This window comes from Ovis aries, chromosome 2 (genome assembly GCF_016772045.2).
Source record: "Ovis aries strain OAR_USU_Benz2616 breed Rambouillet chromosome 2, ARS-UI_Ramb_v3.0, whole genome shotgun sequence".
NCBI classification, from domain to species: domain Eukaryota; kingdom Metazoa; phylum Chordata; class Mammalia; order Artiodactyla; family Bovidae; genus Ovis; species Ovis aries.
Genome location: NC_056055.1, coordinates 31382682 through 31396424, shown reverse-complemented (window position 1 = coordinate 31396424; position 13743 = coordinate 31382682). Strand labels below are relative to the sequence as shown.

Genomic DNA, 13743 nt, shown 5'->3' with positions numbered 1-13743 from the left:
TTGGCTCCACCAACTCTTGACATTTTGTTAAAGTTTTCCCATCCAAGATTCTCTTCACCTAATTTGGGTGCTGCTTTTTCCATTGCAGGTGTTCTCCCAATTAATATTGCTCTTCCAATTCAGCTTGGAACCCTAGAACCTATACAGTTCATAAGAGTATCATCCTCAGTTATTTATTTCCCAGGTTTTGCTCATCTCAACTGAGCAAACATTTTCAGCCCCTCTACAGACAAAAAGAGAGGAAAAATAAAAATATTCCTGTGTTTTTTCCAAATGTGTGGGTATTTGTGAGAACTTGTGGGGTTTGGGCAATTCACCAGTACCACTACAGCTAAGCATGATGGAGGGGGTGGTGCAGAGGGAGGGTTGGAGGCTGTCTTGGAATGTTATGTTTCTTTCTTTAGTTTTAGTCTTTGAAGTTTATGCCACAGGCTGTATTCTTTCCTTGTTTGGTTGCTGCTAGTGACATTTTTACTAACTTTTTGAAAATGGATTGTGTTTTGTTTATATTGCTAGTTAGTTTTTGATGAGGAAGGCCATGATTCAGTTTCTATACAAAGAAGATCTTCAAATTCTTCTTTTTCCAATTGACTTTTGAATCCTTTCATTTCTGAACACCTCATCTACCCAGTATTTCAGAATTATCATCTCTCTACCTCTCAACTAAAATTGCTCTCTTGAGCAATGACTGATTCCTGACCGTTCCATTTCTTTTCAGCATTTATCCTGCCATCACTGTCCTTACTTCAATATTTTGGTTATTTGTATTGTCCCTCCTACTGTCCCCTCCTTATGACCATAGTGATTATTCATAAAACCTCTGACAGAAATTCCTAGTTCTATGTAAATATTAAGCCAGAGTCAGTTTATCCAGGAGAAGCTACATGCATCTGCTTTTTGTTGAAAACTTTCACCGGTACTATAAAATAATTACCAAAGTAGCCATGTGCCAAAATTGGTGTCATTTAAAAAAATTTTTTAATGCTTTATTTAGTGTTTTTAGGTAATAACCAAAATAAGCTATCTAGGGCTGACCTGGTTAGTATATAGATTATTAGGAGAATAAGAAATGAAAAAAAAAATTCCCAAGGAATACATTTTTTGACTAGATTATTGGCTTGCAACAGTTGTCAAGGATCTAGATAAAATTTCACCCCAACTCACTGTCCAATTAGCAGGAATGTTGTTATTTTTGTGTCTTTGGCTTTAATATTTTCAGGCATACTCTAGCGGTAAGAAACTAGGGCCCTAGTATTTGTTGCTAACTGACTTTGTCAGTGATCCTAGATCAAATCAGTGCCTTAAGTCCTGTTAATGATCCTAGAATCAGTCTTGAAGGAAAACCCTCCTTGTCCAAGTGATATTTGTAAGTTGCTTTTATAAAAATGCCAACATGCTGAAGTAAAGAGTGAAGACAGATGAAAGAATTGAAAAGAAGTGGTAAGGGAAGGAATACTCAAAAGAGACATCTTTCTTTTTAAACATTCTGTTGTGGAAAATGGGGAAAGGCTTCTATGATTAGTCCACTCTGGGTGTATATGCCAATTTCTGAATGGAACCAGGAAAACTAGTATTTTGTAGTTAAGATTATGTGCCAGTTCAGTTGCTCAGTCACATCCGACTCTTTGCAACCCCATGAACTGCAGCACACCAGGCTTCCCTGTCTATCACCAACTTACGGAGCTTGCTCAAACTCATGTCCATGAGATTATGTGTATTAACAGAATAAGAAGGACCAGTTGAGTTGATTCCACTGGTGGTACAAAGACTACCCTGGTGAGACCAAGTGTCTTCTTGGATTGGATGGAACACAGGACAGAAGAATGTTTAGCACTGCAGACAGACATTCCCTGGAGATACAGGCTTCGTGTCTTAGGGATGCTTGAGGTATTGAGCTTTCATGATTCAGTGTGATCCAGACATTACTTTGCCAACAAAGGTCCATCTAGTCAAGGCTATGGTTTTTCCAGTAGTCATGTGTGAATGTGAGAGTTGGACTATAAAGAAGGCTGAGTGCTGAAGAATTGATGCTTTTGAACTGTGGTGATGGAGAAGACTCTTGAGAGTCCCTTGGACTGCAAGGAGAGCCAACCAGTCCGTCCTAAAGGAAATCAGTCCTGAATATTCATTGGAAGGACTGATATTGAAGCTGAAACTCCAATACTTTGGCCACATGATGCGAAGAGCTGACTCATTTGAAAAGACCCTGATGCTGGGGAAAGATTGAAGGCGGGAGGAGAAGGGGACAACAGAAGATGAGATGGTTGGATGGCATCACCGACTCAATGGATGTGAGTTTGAGTGAACTCCGGGAGTTGGTGATGGACAGGGAGGCCTGGCGTGCTGCAGTCCATGTGGTCGCAAAGAGTCAGACATGACTGAGTAACTGAACTGAACTGAACTGTGATCCCTTAGACCTGTCCTCCTTGGGACTGATGGGCAGCCTTCAGCTCGCTGTGTGGCTTGCAGCTCTCAGCTCTGAGCAAGAAGAGGCAGATGGCCACCTGCTAAGAAGTGGGACAGTTTCCTTTTTTAAAAAGTAAAGCAGGGCTTCTTGGGGACCTCCTACACTTTTATTGTATTCACAGAAAATCTGAAACGTGTTCTGCAATTTTGTAAAGAAAGATCCAGTTGTAATAGGAAAATGCAAAAGGGCAGAATTAAGGTTAACTCTGGATTTCCTGCTTCTCATGCAATTAAATTTTCCCCCTTGTCATTGAGTTAATGTAATTTTCCCCCCACTTAATTGAGCATAAATTACTGGACAAATATAGGATAAATTGATATGGACTATAAGGAGATAATACACTAAAATTAGTAAGAAATTATAATTACAGTACTTGCATTTTTAAGAAGCAAGAATTCTGTCATTAAGCCAATGAAATATCTGCAAAATAATCTAATAATATATCAGATTATGAAAAATTAATTTCTGATTCAACTTTTTTACAAAATAATTATTAATACAATAAAATCATGACTTTAAGAACCTCAATCAAAAATATTTCTTTGCTTTCTAAATATTGCTTTTGTTTCCTTTGATACTTTTTTCTCAATATACCCACTGCAGTATATACTATACTGCATTCTATTTGGGATTGTCTCCTTCCATCTTTTACTGATCAATTTTTTTTCATTGAAGTATAGTTGATGCAACAGACTGCTTCCAAATAGGAAAAGGAGTACGTCACAGCTGTATATTGTCACCCTGCTTATTTAACTTATATGCAGAGTACATCATGAGAAATGCTGGACTGGAAGAAACACAAGCTGGAATCAAGATTGCCGGGAGAAATATCATAACCTCAGATATGCAGATGACACCACCTTTATGGCAGAAAGTGAAGAGGAACTAAAAAGCCTCTTGATGAAAGTGAAAGAGGAGAGTGAAAAAGTTGGCTTAAAGCTCAACATTCAGAAAACGAAGATCATGGCATCCGGTCTCATCACTTCATGGGAAATAGATGGGGAAACAGTAGAAACAGTGTCAAACTTTATTTTTCTGGGCTCCCAAATCACTGCAGATGGTGACTGCAGCCATGAAATTAAAAGACGCTTACTCCTTGGAAGGAAAGTTACAACCAACCTAGATAGCATATTCAAAAGCAGAGACATTACTTTTCCAACAAAGTTCCATCTAGTCAAGGCTGTGGTTTTTCCAGTAGTCATGTATGGATGTGAGAGTTGGACTGTGAAGAAGGCTGAGCACCAAAGAATTGATGTGTTTGAACTGTGGTGTTAGAGAAGACTCTTGAGAGTCCCTTGGACTGCAAGGATATCCAACCAGTCCATTCTGAAGATCAGCCCTGGGATTTCTTTGGAAGGAATGATGCTAAAGCTGAAACTCCAGTACTTTGGCCACCTCATACAAAGAGTTGACTCATTGGAGAAGACTCTGATGCTGAGAGGGATTGGGGGCAGGAGGAGAAGGGGACGACAGAGGATGAGATGGCTAGATGGCATCACGGACTCGATGGACGTGAGTCTGAGTGAACTCCGGGAGTTGGTGATGGACAGGGAGGCCTGGCGTTCTGTGATTCATGGGGTCGCAAAGAGTTGGATACGACTGAGTGACTGAACTGAACTGATAGTTGATGTACAACATTATGTTAGTTTCTAGTGTACTGCAAAGTGTTTCATACATTCTTTTTCAGACTATCTTCCATTATAATGTACTACAAGATATTGAATATAGTTCCCTGCACTGTATAGTAGGACCTTGTTGTTTATTTTATATGTAGTGTTGTGTAGTATAATAATGTGTATCTGCTAATCCTAAACTCCTAATTATTCCTCCCCCCCTTCCCCTTTGGTAACCATAAATTTGTTTTCTATGTCTGTGAGTCTCTTTCAGTTTTGTAAATAAGTCCATTTGTCTCATTTTTTAAGATTCCATATATAAGTGATGTCATATGTTTATCTTTGTCTGACTTACTTCACTTAGTATAACGATCTCTAGGTTCATTCATGTTGCTGAAAATGACATTATTTCATTCCTTTTTTCTGGCTGTGTAATATTCCATTGTGTGCATATATGTGTGTGTGTGTGTGTCTGTGCTATCTATCATATCTTCATCTATTCATCTGTTGATGCTCACTTAGGTTGCTTCCATATCTTGGTTACTGTAAACAGTGCTATTATGAACATTAGGGTACTTAGACTGATATATGTTAATATTAGTTTTGTTGTATTTGTGTTATGTACTTTGGGTGAAGCAGCAATAGGCAAGTAGAGTCTTAGAAGGAGAACAGAGGTCGCAAGAAATAAATCTTTCACCAGTGCTCTTAATAGGGAAATTCTGTCTCTGGAAGAAATGGACCTAATCACCCGTAAACACATAGGAAGGGACAGCTGACTCCGCCAGTGTAGTGATGGCTATGCTCAGTGCCATGATCGAGAAAGAACGCCTTGTCATACAAATTGCTTGCAGATTTCTAGTCCCGTGTAATTCCATCTGTTTGTAATACAATGGTCTGCGCTGCTGCTTGCATCTCACACTCTGAGTTACATGGACCTCATCGGAGCCCTGTGCTGACCTTGGGTCTGCAGACTAGGTTGTGGTAGGGGCGTCCATCTGAAGGGATGCTCATTTATTAATGGTAGTGTCATATTTTATCATCTGGGCTTACACATGTGCCCTCTTTAAGGACCAATTTAAAAGGTGATTTCCAATTTATTAAAAGAAAACCTTTAAGTTCAGGTCTTACTTATCACTCAATATTAAGTCCCTAGAAAGTTAAATATTGTCCTTGTGTGTTTCATGTTCTGTATTTACCCAAAATGTATCTTATCAAACCTTCAGGTGAGGAAGGGTTGACACTAGGCTTACCCATTTAGCATATAAAAATGTACAACCCCCATGTAAATTAAAACTTCAGAATAAGAACAAAGAACTTTTTCACGTAAGTATGCCCTCAATTTACCTGGGTATCCTGTGTTTTATCTCACAACCATAGTTTAGACCAAATCAAGATTCCAGGATAAGATGGACTGAAAAGATTGGTCACTATACACAAGATGCAGATCAAATAGTAATGTGATTTTGAATATTCATATGCAGATGTTTTTAGGTCTTCTTATATTATGGGTGTGTTTTAAAAGAATCCTTATCTTTTGGAGGTATTTACTGAAACATTGATTGGTGAAATTATGTTAACGTTTGAGATTTACTTCTAAATAATGCAGGAGGCAAGTGAGTGGATGGCGCAGATTGGCTATGGGACACTGGGTATGTGAAGGTTAATTACGCTTTGCTACTTTTGAATGTGTCTAAAATTTTCCATTTTCCATAGTAAAGGATAAAACAGGTATGTGTGTAAGTCATGCCTTAAGACTTAAAAAAAAAAATCTATTCTTGAAACATCTTAAATATCAAACAATTGAGGACTTGTGCCGTGGCACCAGAAGAGGCTGCAGATGGAGGCAGGAGCCCGTGAGCTATTTTTGGGATTGTGACATCTTTGTTCCTCCGGTGGGGTATTAATTGTCTTGGTTTTTATCTTTATTATCCATAGAGCAATGCAAAAAAGCCATTAGTTACTAGCCTCTCAGAGTTGTGATTATTCAGTATATAACAGGACCTCTGGTGGCTCAGTGGTAAAGAACCTGCCTACTAGTGCAGGAGACACAGGAGGCACGGGTTCAATCCCTGGATTGGGAAGATCCCCTAGAAAAGGAAATGCAACCCACTCCAGTATTCTTGCCTGGAGAATCCCATGGATAGGGGAGCCTGGCGGGCTACAGTCCACGGGGGTACAAAAGAGTCAGAGATGACTGAGCAACAAACCCACAGCAGGATCTCTAGGGAAAGCTGATGAAGAGGAGAACACGGTTAAGTTAGAGGGACAGTGCCGGGTGCTATGGCTAGCCTTTTGAAAATAGTTAAACATGGAATGAAATAAACTGTTGGGTTAGGTCAGAATAACAAACATTACTTTTTTTCAATTTGTTTGTGGTTTTTACAAAAATAAATCTCTATAACTGATTGGACTGATGCCCTGGTAAATTAATAAACTGAGTATGTAGCCTAATATTTCAGTGTCAGCCTACCTTCCCTAGCAGGTGAGCTGTCAGCAGCTGGGAATGCTCAGTCTCCGGCATGACTCCAGGCAGGGTTATTTATTGATGGACATCTTTAATGATTTGCTTTTTTCTTCTTCCAGGATTTCCTTCAAATGCTCTTGGAGAACATCCCAGAAGAAAAAAGGTGAGGACCAATTTAGGAATTAAGGGCCCAGTTTTATTTTGAATGTTAAAAATGATTCTGCCATTGTTTGGCAAATTGCAGCCTAGAAGTTTAATCTTCCTCTGTTCATAGAGGAGGGACCTAGCCCAGCCAGCAGGAGTCCTGGGATGATCAACTGGACCTAGAAATATTGGGAGTGTGGATTCTAGAAGCCAGCACGAACAGCTGGAGACACTCTGTGGCCTCAGCTGCCACGAAAAAGAATGGAGGAGAGACAAGTTCTAAAAGTTAGGGTGACTTGTTTTGGAATGTCTGAAATGTTTCAGATTTGCCATCCTTTTATTTTTAAAGTGAGCATGTAAGGTTTGCTTCGTGTAAAAATCACATCGGATATGTCCATTATTGCTAAGGTCAAGAACAACAGGTTACTTGCAAGAATTTTTCTTTTCTTCTATACTTGCCCTGAAATAACCTTTCAGGTCCTCTAATAGAATGGAGCAATTTCCTTAGGAACTAATACAGAAAAAGGAAAAGGAAAATTAATAGAAATGGTATATTACTCCTTAGGCTGTTACCCAGGTCTGTTTCTGAGTAATGACTATACATTCTTTCAGGAGAACTTCTCAGGGCACAAATAGAGCAATTTTCATGGAGGTAACAAGGTGCATTTTTCATTTTGGAGGTCTTTCTTTACATCCCCTTCCTAATAAGGTTATGGAGTTCATTTGGATGGCCCAAGCCCTCTAGCTCCAAGACCACCTTGGGCTCCCCCAAGCCCACCTAGATTTTATCATTGTGAATATTTTTTATGACCCCACAAAGTAACTTTTGTTGTGACTGTGGATGTTAAGAGCAGCATCTCCATTGAACGGTGCCCACTGACCACCAACCTTCACCCTTCGAGAGGATGCCTTGCCCAGTTAGGATCACATTTTGACTAGCAGACTTATGCTTTTTAAAAAAATTTTCCTTAAGAGTTGAGACTTCATTGCTACAAAATGAATGTATTTCAGCAAGTATACTAGAATATATTTTGAAATGCAAACATTGTCTTTCCCGCCAGCTAATCTCAGAATCTAATCCAGCTTTTAAAGCAGACTGTTCATCCTTGTACCTATGCAGCACGTTGTACCAATTTTATCCAGCTCTCTGCAGGCCCCACGCCTACCCATGGAGCCTCTAATCTTTGACTCCATCGCAACCTGGTCCTCAGACACATCTGTTAGGCATATGAGCTGTGCTGAACAAGACAAAATTTTTCAGGTTAGACCAGCCAGTTCAGGTCCTAGGGCCAGCCCGCCTGTGTCATACTACCTTTCTCTTATTCTCTTGCTTCGATTAATTTTAGCATTCTCTATGGAGTACCTCCTTCACCAGGTTTTAGGCTGGACACTAAAATAAAAAATTAATTCTATGCTTAGCCTTCAGGGAGCTCCTAGTCAGCTACTAAAAATTTACATGAAACAGATCAAGACTCAGGGTAGGGAGTTCTTTGGTGAACTTCAGCACGGAGATAGGGCTCAGCAGTCTATGCTCAAGCTTTCAAGCCAGAGGTCTACTGAAGGCTTCAGGTAGGGGAGTACCATCAGCAAGGTGGGTCGGGGACAGCGTGGGAGATAGACGGGATGGAGAGAACTAGATATCAGGAGACCAACCAGAGACAGAAACAGCAGTTCACTCAAGATCCAGAGCTGGGACCATGGGTGGATGGTGGCAGCGGGCTTTGAACAGAATACCTCCAGGAGTGCCGCAGTTAAGTTGGTTGATTGGCTGAGCTGAAAGGAGGAGTCTTGCGTGATCTGACCTTTCTCTGTCTGCCACTCGGTTACACGCTGAGTATAGATGTCTTGGTGATCCAGGCAGCAGGTGTTTGGTCTCAGGAATCAGTATGGGACAAAGGGAGGGAAGGTTGAGTGTTTGAAGGTGGAAGAGAGGAGGTGAGAAACCATGTTTTAGACATCTTCAGTGAGTGGTTTCTGTCCAGATGCTGATGAGACCAAGAGAAGAAGCTAGGAGTGCTTATCCAGCGTGCCTTCCCCACCTGATGGTTCAGCAGTATCAACAGCTGCCAGTTCTTTCTTTGCTCAGCTATTATGTTTGTGTGCCCATATTCATGTGTTTGTTTTAATTCAGTACTCTTCCTCCCCCTTGAAGTTAGGGAGTGCTTGTTTATAAATGTAACCTCAGCCATCTTCATTATCTACCCAAGCACAGATGACTTGCTCTGATCAAGAAAAGAAGTAACCATGTATAAAGCGTTGAGGCATACACTGTTTGTATCCCCACGTAGGAAGGGAACTCGAAAACATAAATTACTGACATTTAAAAACCCATACAGGGAGAGGGAGAGGGTGGGATGATTTGGGAGAATGACATTCTAACATGTATACTATCATGTGAATTGAATCGCCAGTCTATGTCTGACGCAGGTTTGGGAATGCAAAAAATAAAAATTAAAAAAACCCATACAGAATGTAAGTTGCATTTCAGAACAAGAACATTTTCCGCTTCAGACCATGAACGTGGAAGCCCCCAAAGCCTGAGTCCATCAAGAACTGTGCTGCCCATGTTCTCTGCACCTTCTTTCTGTTCCCGACGCACGGGCCTTGTGCTTTCCTGTTGGCGCGCAGATAGAAGGTGATCTTTAGAATCTCAAGGGGCCGAAGACAGAGCCAAGAGTGATAAAGACCTTTCTCCTGATCAGCACTGAGTTGATAGGCACAAGCAGCAGATATGGCTAATAGTCAGCACCCCATCCTTGTCATTCCACCCCCAGAAAGTCAACTGACCGAGCAATGTAGTACACATAGGACATACAATGCTCTTTCACACACACCTAGGTCTTGTTTCTGTGTACTATAATATTAAGAAGTAGTACCGGTCACTTTCCTGACCTTAAACACAACTTATTTTTCTAACCAGCATCATGCAGGATGGCTAGCCCATTCCCTCTCTTGTGGCATTAACCACATGTGACTACATTCAGAGTTAACAGGGTCTGGAAACCCACTCCTAAAACTCAGAGCTGCCTTTCAGGACACAAGTGTACAGCATGGGAGGTCTCTGGCCAGAGGGTGAGACAGCCTGCTATTCTGGATACCCAGGAGGCCTCAGTAATGAGGCAGAAGCACCGCTCACTAGTACAGAGACGGAGAGCGTGCAGGCGTGGGTCTGTGTACTTTTAGCTGTCTGTATAAAATCAATTTCCATAGTGAGCAGACATGCAGAAGAGTAATTTCCTGTAAGTCCTGGGTCCCAGAGAAGTGGAAATGCTTCTGCTTGTCTGTTGTGATTATTTAAGCTCCATGATCTCAGAGGGGAAAAACTCACCATTGGCCTTGACTCTCTGAGTGTCTTGATTTGAAAAAGTCAGCTTTCAGCTTTACCATTGCTACATATCCAAGTCCAGAACTGAAACTTCATCTGTACTATCATCTCAGTAATTATGATCAAAACATAAAAAATTATGTACATTTAAAAAAATAAAACATAGAGCCCCTTTGATTCCTGAAAATTCAGGATTTTCAGACCATCTCCCATAATTTCCTTGGGAGGCAAGGCTACTTCTACTACTTCTATAATGTTTACATTTATTTTTCGTGGATGGAGTTAATGCTTTGATCTTCCTGCCAGAATTTAGCATCTTATTACACATAAGAAATCTGTAAGTGCGCATCCATGCAGTTTGTTGTCTGCATTGAGACCGGGAGTCTAGAAACCTAGGTCTTTTCTCTAGCTCTTTCCTTTAGCCTGGGCTGACTTTGAACAGTTTTCTTATGCTGCAGTTTCTCCATCTGCTAAAAAGCCACACGACAATTGACACCCACTTCATGAGGATATTATGAGGAATGAAGTGATAATGGTTATAAGGTGTTTTGAACCTTTCCAGGGGTAAGTGATCTGGAAACACAGGTTCTCTTCATTCACAGGAGAGTGTCTTTTGCTCCTGGATGCAGCTGAACAATGAACTCTCCTGTCCTCACGCTCCTGCCCCTCCCAAGGGTCCCCCTATCTCTTCTGAACTGTAATTGGGGGCAGACAAACAGAGCAGCCACAGCAGCAGCCAGGTCACCTTCAGCAGGAGAGATATGAGCAAGAAGTCAGCATTGGCGGAAGCCAGCACAGGCCTTCTCCTCTTGCAGGCTCGTCTGCACCGTAAATCATGAACAATATATTGTGAAGCCTGAATTCCACACAGGAAGAAAAGTGAGAGCTTTGCAGCCAGACAACAGAACGTTGAGTCCCAGCACTTTGAGCACCATCTAGGAGGCCCTGAGCAACCCTTAGCCTCTTGGACCTCTATTTGCTCATCTCTAACATGGGGATAATAGTATTAGTCTTGTACAGAACCCTGTCAGAACCCTATACCTGATAGGCATCCATTGAATGTTTGCCACATAGATAAGCTTTAGCCTGTTCTCCGTCTTTGCTGGTGAAGGTGTGGTCCTCAGTCAGTTACACTCCAGGACTCAGCTCCTCAGGCCCTGCCCTCCGCCACGCCATCCCCCGACTGTGCCAGCCCTAAAGAAGTGTCTTTCAGCTAAAAGTCTCCAAAGGAAATTTATGTCCCTGTCCTCTTACTCACTCCTCCATGGGGATGCACAACAGCTGTTCACCATCTTTTGTAAAACCGCTTGAAAATGGCCCGGTAGTCACTCCCAGACTTCTCTTCTTCAGGATATTTAATCCCAGTTCCCTTGACCTCCCTTGTGGAGCTAATGTGCTTACCCCTTTGATCATCACTACTGCTGTCTTCTAAATCCTTTCTGAATTCTTCATTTTAAGTTGTGGCAGGTTTAAGAATGCCCATTTTCCTAGAATCTACAACATAGTGCAGCTCAGTTCCGAGTGCTGCCGCCTTCCCGGGTATCTCCTGAAGGATGGGTAACCAGACCTTTTGTCCCTCCTTGGCTGGAAAGGAAGAAGATGAATGGGCTACTTAGAGAGAAGCACCAATGAAGGATAGACGAGGATAAAAACAGACCCTTGCTTCTAAATTGGGTCAAACAGTTGAGAGCGCCAGCAGGGCCTCCATAGCTGCTCAAGCCCCAGGCAGGAGCTCTACACACCAGATGAATTGCCCCCTGGGTGCCAGACCAGGTGGAAACTGTTTGCATATGTTCCAAACAAGAACAAACCTTCTTCTGAACATCATCTTCAATGGAAGTTACCGAATCTGTCTTTCCAGCCTGGCGCATGTCACTAGAAAGTAAAACAACCTCAAGTCCCCTTGGGCGCTTCTCTAAGTGGCCCTTTGACACCACTTTCCTCCTCCTGGCATATCAGTTATGCCAGGTGAGGGCATTTCCAGAGCCTCTTTCTATGGCCAAACAAATAAATCAAATCCAAGAAGTACAATCACCTTAGTGTGCTGAGAGATCATCCCATCTCTTCTGGGTATCCCACCCCCACTCCAAGTGTGCTCACGTGTGCACACACCCACACTCACAGGCATCTGAGGGCACGTGTGCAAGCACGCACATGAACACACACTTCCATACTCTCACAGCCTACAGATGAGACTTGGCCATGGGCACTGAGATGACGACAAAGAAACAGTGGGGAAGAGCCCAGGAATGGTGGCTCCTGGCCTTTCATACAAGGCACAGCCAGTAATGTCACTGACCTGGGAACTGGACAGACAGCCTAGGAGGGTGGTCACCTTCCCCTTATTCACTTCTGGTCTCTTCCCTGTCTGGTCATCCCACAGATGAGCATCATCTCGAAAATGAATCCAAACTAGTTTTTCTCCCCTCTGTGTATTTTCTCTTTGTTGAAATAGCAACAGTTGCCCCCTTCAACCACCTTTGCTTTTGCCCTGCGTAAGGAAGACCTCCCCAGGTCCTATCACTTCATGGCAAATGGATGGGAAATGTGTCAGATTTCATTTTCTTGGGCTCCAAAATCAATGAGGATGGTGACCGCAGTTATGAAATTAAAAGATGCTTGCTCCTTAGACGAAGAGCTATGACAAACCTAGACAATGTACTAGAAAGCAGAGCCATTACTTTGCCAACAAAGGTCCATCTAGTCAAGGCTATGGCTTTTCCAGTAGTCATGTACAGATGTGAAAGCTGGACCATAAAGAAAGTTGAGTGCCGAAGAATTGATGCTTTCAAACTGTGGTGCTGGAGAAGGCTCTTGAGAGTCCCTTGGACAGCAAGGAAATCAAACCAGTCAATCCTAAAGGAAATCAACCCTGAATATTCATTGGAAGGACTGATGCTGAAGTTGAAGCTCCAATTGCCCCCTGATCTGAAAAGACCCTGATGCTGGGAAAGATTGCGATCAAGAAGAGAAAGAAGTGACAAAGGATGAGATGGTTGGATGACATCACTGACTCAATGGACATGAGTTTGAGCAAACTCTGGGAGATAGTGAAGGACAGGGAAGCCTGGCATGCTGCAGTTCATGGGGTTTCAAAGGGTCAGACACAATTTGGCAACTGAACAACAAGGGAAAACCAAGACACACTAGTGACTTGCTTCTCAGTGAAGAAGAAAAGGAAGGACAAGATCAGTCAACCCTATCTTCCCTAAGCCACCTAGGCCCACTTTTCCCTCCCTCCTCACTACATCTAGCCTACAGCAGAATGGTACAGGTGTGAGGGGAGCACTTGGCCTTCAGCATCTTTACTGATGCAGACAGCACTGTATCTTTCCACAACCTCTTTACAATTCCAAAGGGAGGGAGGAGGGAATATTTCATATGTGTAATGGAGTATATAATACATAAAATTTTAAAAGATACAGACTCTAATGACTTGGGAATATCTTACTGGGCAAGGTGATTATTAACTTAAAAAGGAATAATTTTTATTGAGTCAATGATGAAATGTGTTTTGATTCATTCAAATAAAAAGTATCTCTGGGGATATGCAGGGTTAAGAGAAGTGAGTAAAACAGACACCGACCCTGGTCTCAAAGAGCTTTGATCTAGTGAGGGGACATTTACAAGTCAAGTAACAAAATAAATTGCAGTCTCAGACTGTGACAGAATGCTGTGTTACAGAAGACAAGGCCCGTGTGGGTGTGACGTACGCAGCCTGGAAAAGGAT

General features: G+C 42.0%; 1 protein-coding gene across 7 annotated transcripts in view; it reads left to right on the top strand.

Moving 5' to 3' along the window:
- AOPEP (aminopeptidase O (putative)) overlaps positions 1-13743 on the top strand; it is a 411872-nt gene that overhangs the window by 289355 nt on the left and 108774 nt on the right. For 6 of the 7 annotated variants that reach the window (XM_042243057.2, XM_027964237.3, XM_042243054.2 and 3 more), the window contains one exon: positions 6664-6707. In XM_042243057.2, the coding sequence (XP_042098991.1) occupies positions 6664-6707 (44 nt within the window). Of the gene's footprint in view, positions 1-6663; positions 6708-6818; positions 7214-13743 lie in introns of those variants that run through there. The other variant, XM_060409075.1, reaches the window with a different exon arrangement.